Below are 9,953 nucleotides of genomic sequence, written 5' to 3' on the forward strand. Positions count from 1 at the left end.
ACTCCCCCCGCCCTCCCGCGAGGCCGCCCTCCCATTGGAGGAGGCTGCGCGCTGGGGGCGGGCGGGGAGCGCCGGTCCAGCCGCTTACGGTCAATCGCAGGGGCCCAACGCCGGGGGGGAGGGAGGCAGGGGGAGGAGAGGGGCGGGCCGAGGCCGGGCGGGGGGGAACATCTGGCCGGCGCCGCCGCGTGCGTGCGTGGTGCGTCCTCCCGCCCCCTCCCCTCCCCCTCCCCCGCCCGCCCGCCCCCCCTCCCGCCCCCCCTCCCCGGCCGGCGGCTCCGCGCTCGCTCCCTCGCTCGCTCCCTCGCTGTGTCTGGCAGGCTGCGGCCGCCGCTGGGCTGCTGCCATGGGGAGCCGTTGAGAGTGGGGCCCTCTTCGCTCCGCCGCGCTCCTCCGGCTGCCAGCGGGGGTGGGTGGGAGGGAGGGAGGGGGCAGGGGGGAGCGGGCGACGGAGCCGGGATTGGGGGGCGGGGGGGCCGGGAGGGAGGGGGGCCAGAGGAGGAGGAAGCCCACCAAGTCCGGCGGCGGCGGCGGCGGCGGCCGGGAGGAAGAGGAGGAGGAGGCGGAGGACGCGGCGGCGGCGGCGGCGGCGGCGGCGGCGGGGACGCGGTGACTTAGGGCCGCTCCGTGTGAGTGCCGGCGCCCGCCCCGGCCCCTGACCCGGCGCCCCCTCCGCGCCCGGCCCCCCTGGCGGGCGGGGGGCGCCAGCTGTGCGGCCCGGGCCGGGCCGGGGCGGGCGGAGGGCGGGCCGGGCCGGGGGCGCCCCCGCGAGTGGAGTTTAGTTTGTGTGCTCGGAGCGGTTGGGGCGGCGGGGGGCGGCGCAGCTGCGGGAGGCCGGGCGCGGGGACGGGGCCGCCGCAGCTGCGGGGTCGGGCGGGGTGCGGGCTCGCCGGCTCCGCGCCGCGCCCCCCCGCCCCCCCTCCCCGCGGCCGGTGCAGCTGCGGCGCGGGGCGGGCTCCCGGCCCGTGCAGCTGCGGCGGCGCCTCCCGGGTGCGGAGGGCGGCGGGCTGGGGGAGGGGGGCTTGGGAGCCGCCGCAGCTGCAGCGGCGCCCGGGACGGCCGCGGCTCCGGGGACCGGTGCAGCTGCAGTGGCGCCCGGGGGGAGGGGGCCGGCGGGGGAGGGGCCCCTCCCGGGCTGGTGCAGTTGCCGGGAGGCCCCGGGGGCTCGCGCGCCGCGGCGTCGGGGAAGCGGTAGCAGCCACCCTCCTCCCGCGGGCTGCTTCTTACGACTTTTCTTTTGTTGTTGCCGTGACCCGGGTCTGTTTTCTCGTCTGCTGTGGAAGGTGTTTTCCTGCTGCACCGGCTCTCCGCCCTCCACCTCCTTCCCTGTGGTTTAACCTTCCTCTTTCCCCGTGTGTTTTATGCGCGGCGAACTACGTGGAGATTTGCATTTCCTACCCACTCCCCCCCCACCCCCCCCACCCCACCCCACCCCGGCCCCACTCCGCACCCTCGCCCCCACCCCTCGGGAAAAACAGAAACCCAGGCTCTCAGTCCGTCCCTGGACCCCGCGGTAGCAGGACTGCGAAGGGGTTGATTTGTGGGGTGGGAGTCGCTGGCCCATTGCGGTGCTTGGGACTCATTAAACTGTCACTCACCCCCCACCCCACTGGGCAAATGGGGTGATTAATGTCTGATATGTTGGAATGGGGCGAGGGCATTTGTGGAGAATAGGTTGTGTGGCTGGGAAGGAATGTAGCTCCCGAAGAGTGCCTCCCGCAATAGGCGTTCGTCATTATGTCATTCACCGCGAAGTTAGGGAAAGTTAGGTCTGTGACTTTGGCCAAGCGAGGAAGCCTGGACGGAGACGCTGGTTTTTGTTACTGGTTAACTCTGCCGCGGTTTTCGGGTGAGGACCCGGCGGTGACCAGCAGGGCTGCGACGCTCGCGCCTCGGGCCTTCGCTGCGCCTCGCCCTCCCAGTCCGTGGGGTTGGCTTTGACATTCACAGATGTCGCAGCACCTTGCAGGGCACGGGGCAGCCCAGCCCGGGTTACGTTACGATTTCATCAGCCATTAGAAAAAGACCCACAAAGTCGAGCTGAAAAGTTCCCAAACTTACTAGACTTGCCCCCCTCCTTCTTACTGAAAGCTGAAAGGTTTTCTTGTGATCACGAAACATTACAGCAGAGTGACCCAAAAAAAGATTGTTATGGGACACAGATCAAGGGGAAGACAAAGTTCTGCTTTTTTTTTTTTTTTTCCCCCTGAGCGGAGAGTCAGATCAGATAGGCAGGTGCAGTGTTCATTTTAAGCGGCCGTAGCAGGTTGCATCAGTTTATTAATTTGTCTCATTGAACTGAAGTACTTTCCAGGATTTCAGAAAGTGCAGTTTCACCTTGTTGATAGTGAGAGTTGAAATTTGCATGTAGTGGCAATGTGAGAAATTTTATTGAGTAGGTTGTAGGAGATAAATAGTTAAAATTAAGAGGGAAATAATAAGGTGAACCCGCCTGTAGTAATAGTTCTGTATAGTCTCCCAGCATTGAGACATGTATGCCATTATCTTGGCGGAAAAAAAAAAATGAAAGTACCGTAATAATGTTGAAATGGGACTGGAGATGTCAATTGGGTTGGTTTAAAAATATCCCTAAGCTGCCTTTGAAACTAAACGTTGGAGTTGAATAAAAGTGAATCTGGATTTCCTGAATAGCACCGTGGCTTGAGTGTGCTGTCAGTATGTGAGCCAGTCCACCAACTTAAGACAGAAGTGTTGCTATTCCATAAATACAGTAGAACTCCATATGCTGAGTTTTTCAATTTCTTTCTGTTAGAAAGTTTGGAAAAAAAGGGAGACTTTGAAGTATTTTGTTTATACTAACAGAAGAGAAAAGTTCTCCTAAGAAAAAGCTGGTGGCAGGAGTGTAGAGGAGTAGCATATGGCATTAAAAGGAGCACAGCTGGAGGTAGCATTTCCATCTGAACATGATGTCAGAGCAGCTGACAGCCTGCCATCCCTCAGCCTTTTATTCTAACACACAGACAGGGAGTTAGTGTGTGCGGATCTGTGGTGGAGAAGGTATCTTATTCCTCTCTAACATCATCTCCACTTTGCATCTGTCTCTCTTAGTCCGCTTTTTTTCCACCGATGTAACAGACCTGGAGCCAGCGAGACCCAGAGGAAAGGACTTAATCAGGTTTATGTGTCCTAAAGGTAGGAGTAGCAAGAGATTAGATTGAGCATATTTCTGTTTTGGTGTTTTGTTGATTTAATTAAAAAAATCACATTACTTTTCTAACCCAGTTTAGGAATAATATATGAAACCGAGTATTAAATGAACATCTTATTGGAGTTGAAAGTCTTGGGCTTGTGTAGTTTTAATTTTTATCCCTTTTGCTCGAGCAAGTAAATAACTTTAATACACAGAAATATTTCAAGTTTTGAAATGTTAAGAAAGGCTTTGAGATGTTGCTTTTTGAGATCACTTGGGATTAAAATGCTTTTTGTTGTTGTTCACTGCTATTTAGATTCCTTTTGCTTCTGGGGTAGAGGGGGGAGAGAAATAGTAAACTGTCTGGAATCCAGCATTCAAACTTATATGAGAAGATTATTCTAGTTAAGAAGCTAGATTGTTGTGTAATTAATTCCACTGTGAAACTTTATTCTTCAAAACATTCAGCAGCACTACTGAAACATACAGCTGTAGTGCTTTTGAAACCGAAGGTTTTTTAAAAAGGGGGAAAAAAAAACTTTTGTCCCCAGGAGAATAGTTTGACTGGTTTCCTCATTTCTCTTTCAAATATATATTTAAGAGAGCTTTTATTTCAGCATAACAATAATTATTTGCAGGAGTTTTTGTGTTAGCGACTAATTTAGAACTTGTAGATTTGAGCTGCCTGAATTGGCCAGACAGCTGTAATCGCACTCCTCTATTCTTAATCTCTTTATCTGGGCAGCAGCTGCCATATGGCCACAGTCAGCTGGATCAGATGTTTATAAGCTTCCTTCTTCGGCCCTCTCTGTCCTCCCAGCCTCCTAATTTGATCACGGCTACCTTGTGAGCTGCCCTCCAATCTTTATTTTTAGCCCTCTCAAGGATTAGGATTGATGTTAGCTGTGGGGCACTTAAAGTGATTGTATTGTAAATCTTGGTTTATTCTAGCGGTGGCATCGTGCGGAAGGTATTTGGGGGCTAGGATGAAAGTTTAGTCCATCTTGGACAAAGTGGAGAGAAAGGGAGGTAATTTCTGGAATATTAAATTGCTATGTGTCCGTTCCCCAAATGCACTCTCTGAGATGGTTGGTGTGGAACCTCGCTTCTGGTCACGGGAAAGGGGAAGTCGCGTTTTCTTGATTTTTTTTTTTTTTTTTAAAGGAGTTGAATTTTGACCCTTTGTACATCTTCGCCTTTCCTCTCCCTCCATTTCACCCTCCTTCACCAGAAAACAAGGGCAGCAATGCAGATTTGAAAGAATAGAAGCTAGTGGGAAAACAAAATATATCAAGTTTTATTGAAACAAAGTATTTTCTGTTGAATGAGGTAAGGAAGAGTCAGAAAAAAAAATAGTTTCTCTTTTTCTTGCAAGGCTTTTTTTTTTTGGGGGGGGGGGTGTTGAACCTGTACAGTTTTTGAGTTTCATTTGAATATGATATGCTTTCATTTAAAAGTTTGAAATAATTTCAGTATGGAATTCATTTGCTTTGCACCGGATCAAAGTTTAGATGAGAATTTGCAGAGTTAAGAGAAGCCCTCCTGGTTCCTAATATTCTGGATATACAGATTTTACAAAGAAATGTTACTGTTTTTTTTCCCTCAATTCATTTAAAAAATATTTGGATTTGTTCATAGTAAAGATGATCTTTTCCATCTGTTGGTGTAGCTCTTTCTGATCTCGTACATGTGTGCTCTACCTGCAAATCCTAAGGCATTAACATCTGTTTTTATACACAGGGCTTTTGTTGTTGTAACACTCTGACTTTAAAAGTGAGTTGTTTGCTAATTTCTGGGCTAATTATGCGATTTCATTTTTTTCCTCCTTGATTCAGCCAGTGTGTGTGTTAAAATTGTGCTAAGTGCAGTCATGTATCCAAAGTAATAAAATAAAAAGGACGGTTGAACAAGTTTTGTGAATCTTATAGAATGTGTTTGGGACTTTTCTTTGTCCGTTCTATGTGCTGTTCCCTTTGAAATTAAAGCTGTTTTGTAGGTTTTGTGGGACATGATTTGATGAGTAGGTTCACTTCTTCTGAAAGAGATCTCAATTCTTAATCTCGGTGAGAGACTGCACTGAAATTAAGACTTTTAAAACTTGCCTGAAAGTTCCAGGAAGGTGGAGATGCGTCAGGGACTGTTGGGCTGGGACGAGCAAGTTTGAAAAGTGCACTTTATTTTTTCTTTCCCCCTTCTCACGGTTAGGTTTTGTGCGAGTCATCTGGTAGTCCCCGGGTCAGAGCCTGATTAAAATTCAGGGACTGGTACCTCGGGCGGCCAGAGCCGAATCACTGTCACTATCTTTTTTTTTTTTTTTTTTTTTTTTTTGCGCGGGGCTAAAGCACTGGAAAGTTGTTCCTGAGCAGGCTCTCATGAGAACTCTCTCTCTCCCCAGGTTATGAAGACAGTATGGAGTTTCCAGACCACAGTAGACATTTGCTGCAGTGTCTGAGCGAGCAGAGGCATCAGGGCTTCCTTTGTGACTGCACTGTTCTGGTGGGAGATGCCCAGTTCCGCGCGCACCGAGCTGTACTGGCTTCATGCAGCATGTATTTCCACCTCTTTTACAAGGACCAGCTGGACAAAAGAGACATTGTTCATCTGAACAGCGACATTGTTACAGCCCCGGCTTTCGCTCTCCTGCTTGAATTCATGTATGAAGGGAAACTCCAGTTCAAAGACTTGCCCATTGAAGACGTGCTAGCAGCTGCCAGTTATCTCCACATGTATGACATTGTCAAAGTGTGCAAAAAGAAGCTGAAAGAGAAAGCCACCACGGAGGCAGACAGCACCAAGAAGGAGGAAGATGCCTCCAGTTGCTCGGACAAAGTTGAGAGCCTCTCGGACGGCAGCAGCCACATGGCCGGCGATCTGCCCAGCGACGAGGACGAGGGCGAAGACGAAAAACTGAACCTCCTGCCCAGCAAAAGGGACTTGGCGGCCGAGCCCGGGAACATGTGGATGCGCTTGCCCTCCGACTCGGCAGGCATCCCCCCGGCAGGCGGGGAGGCCGAGCCACACGCCACAGCAGCTGGAAAAACAGTCGCCAGCCCCTGCAGCTCCACAGAGTCTTTGTCCCAGAGGTCTGTCACCTCCGTGAGGGATTCGGCAGATGTTGACTGTGTGCTGGACCTGTCTGTCAAGTCCAGCCTTTCGGGAGTTGAAAATCTGAACAGCTCTTATTTCTCTTCACAGGACGTGCTGAGAAGCAACCTGGTGCAGGTGAAGGTGGAGAAAGAGGCTTCCTGTGAGGAGAGCGAGGTTGGCACTAATGACTATGACATGGAACATAGCGCTGTGAAAGAGAGTGTGAGCACTAACGCCAGGGTACAGTATGAGCCGGCCCACCTGGCTCCGCTGAGGGAGGACTCGGTCTTGAGGGAGCTCGAGCGCGACGACAAAGCCAGCGACGATGAGATGATGACCCCGGACGCTGAGCGCGGCCCGGTGGAGGGCGGCATGGAGAGCAGCCTGCTGCCCTACGTGTCCAACATCCTGAGCCCGGCCGGCCAGATCTTCATGTGCCCGCTGTGCAACAAGGTCTTCCCCAGCCCACACATCCTGCAGATCCACCTGAGCACGCACTTCCGCGAGCAGGACGGGCTACGCAGCAAGCCGGCCGCCGACGTCAACGTGCCCACCTGCTCGCTGTGTGGCAAGACTTTCTCGTGCATGTACACGCTCAAGCGCCACGAGAGGACTCACTCAGGCGAGAAGCCCTACACGTGCACGCAGTGCGGCAAGAGCTTCCAGTACTCGCACAACCTGAGCCGCCACGCCGTGGTGCACACGCGCGAGAAGCCGCACGCCTGCAAGTGGTGCGAGCGCAGGTTCACGCAGTCCGGGGACCTGTACAGACACATCCGCAAGTTCCACTGTGAGTTGGTGAACTCCTTGTCTGTCAAAAGCGAAGCCCTGAGCTTGCCCACTGTCAGAGACTGGACCTTAGAAGATAGCTCTCAAGAACTCTGGAAATAATTTTATATATATATAAATAATATATATATATATATATACATATATATACATAGATCTCTATCTAGTTGTGGTACGGTCTAAAAGCAGCCTTGTTTCCTGGAACTAAAACGTCGGGGTGTTAACTCGGTTTTGCACTTTAGAGTAGCATGAGACTCTCACTAATTTAGCATTCTGGTAAAAGAGACTTTCGAGCAAGTCGGAGACTAGAGAGGGCTTTTTCTTTCGAGGGGGTAGGGGAAGGAAGCCAATAAGAACCTTGGAAACAACTCGTCCTATCACAAGATGCTTTCACAGGGCTTAATTTTGTCGACACTGCATTGTCTTCTGAGCTCGCTCTCTCTCTCTCTCTCTCTCTCTCTCTCTCTCTTTTTCCACTTTGTTTTGGTTTTGTGTTTTTGTTTTGTTTTGGTTTTGTTTGGGTTTTTGTTTTTTCCTTTTCAGAGTAGAAATTCCCTCCAGTTTTCTTAGCCTCTTTATATGTCACAAATTGCATGAATCTTTTCTGGCTGTTGGAAACCTGAATGCTTTTAGACCCAAATGGAAAATTTCTGAAATGCTGGATTATCTATTTTTAAACAAGCAGTTGACTTAAAACTTTCTGTGGCAACTTCTGGTTTTCTGACGGTTCCCAATGAGAGAAATTCTGAAAGTACACTGGGATCACTGGGACGCTGTCTTTGTGAAGGTTTGCTTGGGATGAAAAAGGATATTGCAGCTTCAGCAGTGTTGAACTGTGTGTTGAAAAATGTGAATTACTGTTCTTGTATACTGTAACTGATTACACGGGCTGGGGGGGGTGTCAAAGAACTTGACAGGTTGTGTTGATGCTCTTAGTTGAGTCTTGAAAAGTAAATATTAACGCTACAGAAATGCATGAGTTTCAATATATTTTTTGTCTTTGTTTGCATTGTATAACTTTAACGAGTGAGTTTAAAATTATTTAATTTCCTTAGAAAAAAAATAGCACCGTTTGGGGAAAAAAACTGGTGTTATGAAGAACGTAAATGCACTGTTTTTATTTTTATTTTATATAATTTAAATTGACTTTCCCACTGTCCTTAAGTTGAAACTGTTAAGCTGAATAAAAACTTAAGCTGCAAATTGATAACTTCGCTACATAACAAGGAAAATATAAATGTTTACAAACGGCTTAAAGATTTGCATGTGCAGTGTGCATTTATAACAAACTTCTAATTGCACAAAACCCATGCCAGCTCAAAAGTTTAGGTGTACACATTTACCCAGTTGAGCATTTTTAGAGTAACTACTGCACAAATTGACAATAGGTCATTCTCTCTCTTCTTTTTTTTTTTTTTTGGGATTTTTTTGGGGGGCTCCCCTTCTCTTTTTCTTCCTTCTCCCTCACCCACCCACCCTCCCTCCCTCCCTCTCTCCCTCCCCTTCATTGCCCCCCCCCCCCCCCCAAACTCATGAAAAGATTCTATGGACTGAAAAAGCCCCGGGCTGAAAGGACTGGACTGCCTTGATTGACGTGGGTTAGGTGGGGAAGGGGGTTAGTGGACTCTGTGTATCGGGGCAGCAGAGGCTGCAGCCCAACGTGTGGTTTTCATGACCAACACGCAGGGCAAAAGCATTTTGCACAGTGTTTGTTTTCCTGTCTTGCACTTACAAATAAGGTCTATGGGAGTAGCATGGAAAACGTTTGCTGTTTTTCCCTTTTTTTTTTTAATTGCTTTTGTTTAAAATTTGATCGCCTTAACTACTGTAAACATAGCCTATTTTTGTGCTTAAGATACTGAATGGAAAACTCCATTGTGTGTTGCTGGACTGTTTTGGAAATATTTGGTCAAATGTGTGTTAATTTGGCTGTAATGGCATTTAAAGCAAACAAACAAACAAAAAAAGCTGTGAAAATGGCCTTGGAGCATTATTTTTAGTTACTTGAAGAGTTTTTAGTTTTTTTTTAAAATACAGTTTATGTTAAAATAATTTTTATTAATTTAGAAGAGACAATCAATGTCTGAGAAAACGGACTTTCTTTTGGATTTTCTTTTTTGTGGTCATTGTGAGTGATTGCTTTTTCCTTTTATTAGTTTCACATTCTTCCTTTGTTCTAAACCTTAGACTGACATCTAGCTTTGACAATCATAGTATGTTTTATTTTCCTGAGGGGGGAATAACTTATAATGCTGTTTAGTTTTGTACTATTGGTGTGTTGGTGAATTTTTAAACTGTGTGCTAACTGCAATAAATTATATGAACTGAGAACCTCGTGTGTGTTATTTTCATTGTGATTATGGACTACATGGATCTTCAGTACACATTGTACGGGGCGTCGTTATTTTCAATATCCATCCTGTCCTGGGCTTATGAAATTGTTAGGATGCCTTAACTCCTCTGGTGGGAATGTGCAAACATTTTGGCTCTCAGTCATTTAAGATACTAACGCACATTTAAAAAATGTGACCCATTTTCTAGCACCTAGATCAAGAATGTTAAGATCATTCATTCCCTAGAAACCCATGAACCTCCAGAACTTCAGGTGGCAGTGGGGGTTTTCCCTAATACGCTGTGCCACCAGCTCATATGTACACCCCAAGTCATTTTCATGGGTAATTTTGTCCTAAGTTGACTGGTCAGACCTATTCTGTGTTCTGGTGTAAGTGGAAGATTGAAGGAGACCGGATGTCTTAATTCGGAAGATTGCTTGGCTAATGACTGGAATTCTAGGCAATCAAATTAGCAGGCATTCGATTGTTGAAGATTGGCTGTGTGCATCCTTTCCGTTGCTGGGAGAGCTCAGAGGTTCCCAACTTGTAACTCTCACAAAGTTTTACTTTGCAAATGCAATCTCAAGGACTCC

General features: G+C 48.5%; 1 protein-coding gene across 5 annotated transcripts; it reads left to right on the forward strand.

Moving 5' to 3' along the window:
• The first annotated feature begins 529 nt into the window (after positions 1-529).
• Positions 530-9,358, forward strand: ZBTB18 (zinc finger and BTB domain containing 18). Of its 5 annotated transcripts, none has more exons than XM_055324488.1 (3): positions 1,743-3,153; positions 4,383-4,480; positions 5,547-9,358. In XM_055324488.1, exon 3 carries the CDS (start codon positions 5,561-5,563, stop codon positions 7,127-7,129), a length of 1,569 nt encoding a protein of 522 aa, XP_055180463.1. In that variant the 5' UTR covers positions 1,743-3,153; positions 4,383-4,480; positions 5,547-5,560; the 3' UTR covers positions 7,130-9,358. The 5 variants fall into 5 exon arrangements, with proteins under 5 accessions (XP_055180464.1, XP_055180465.1, XP_055180461.1 ...); XM_055324487.1 differs by having other exon boundaries at positions 3,091-3,153; positions 4,316-4,480; XM_055324489.1 differs by lacking the exons at positions 1,743-3,153; positions 4,383-4,480 and adding an exon at positions 530-627.
• The last annotated feature ends 595 nt before the right edge of the window (positions 9,359-9,953 follow it).

The sequence above is a fragment of the Nyctereutes procyonoides genome, unplaced genomic scaffold (assembly GCF_905146905.1).
Source record: "Nyctereutes procyonoides isolate TBG_1078 unplaced genomic scaffold, NYPRO_anot_genome, whole genome shotgun sequence".
NCBI classification, from domain to species: Eukaryota; Metazoa; Chordata; class Mammalia; order Carnivora; family Canidae; genus Nyctereutes; species Nyctereutes procyonoides.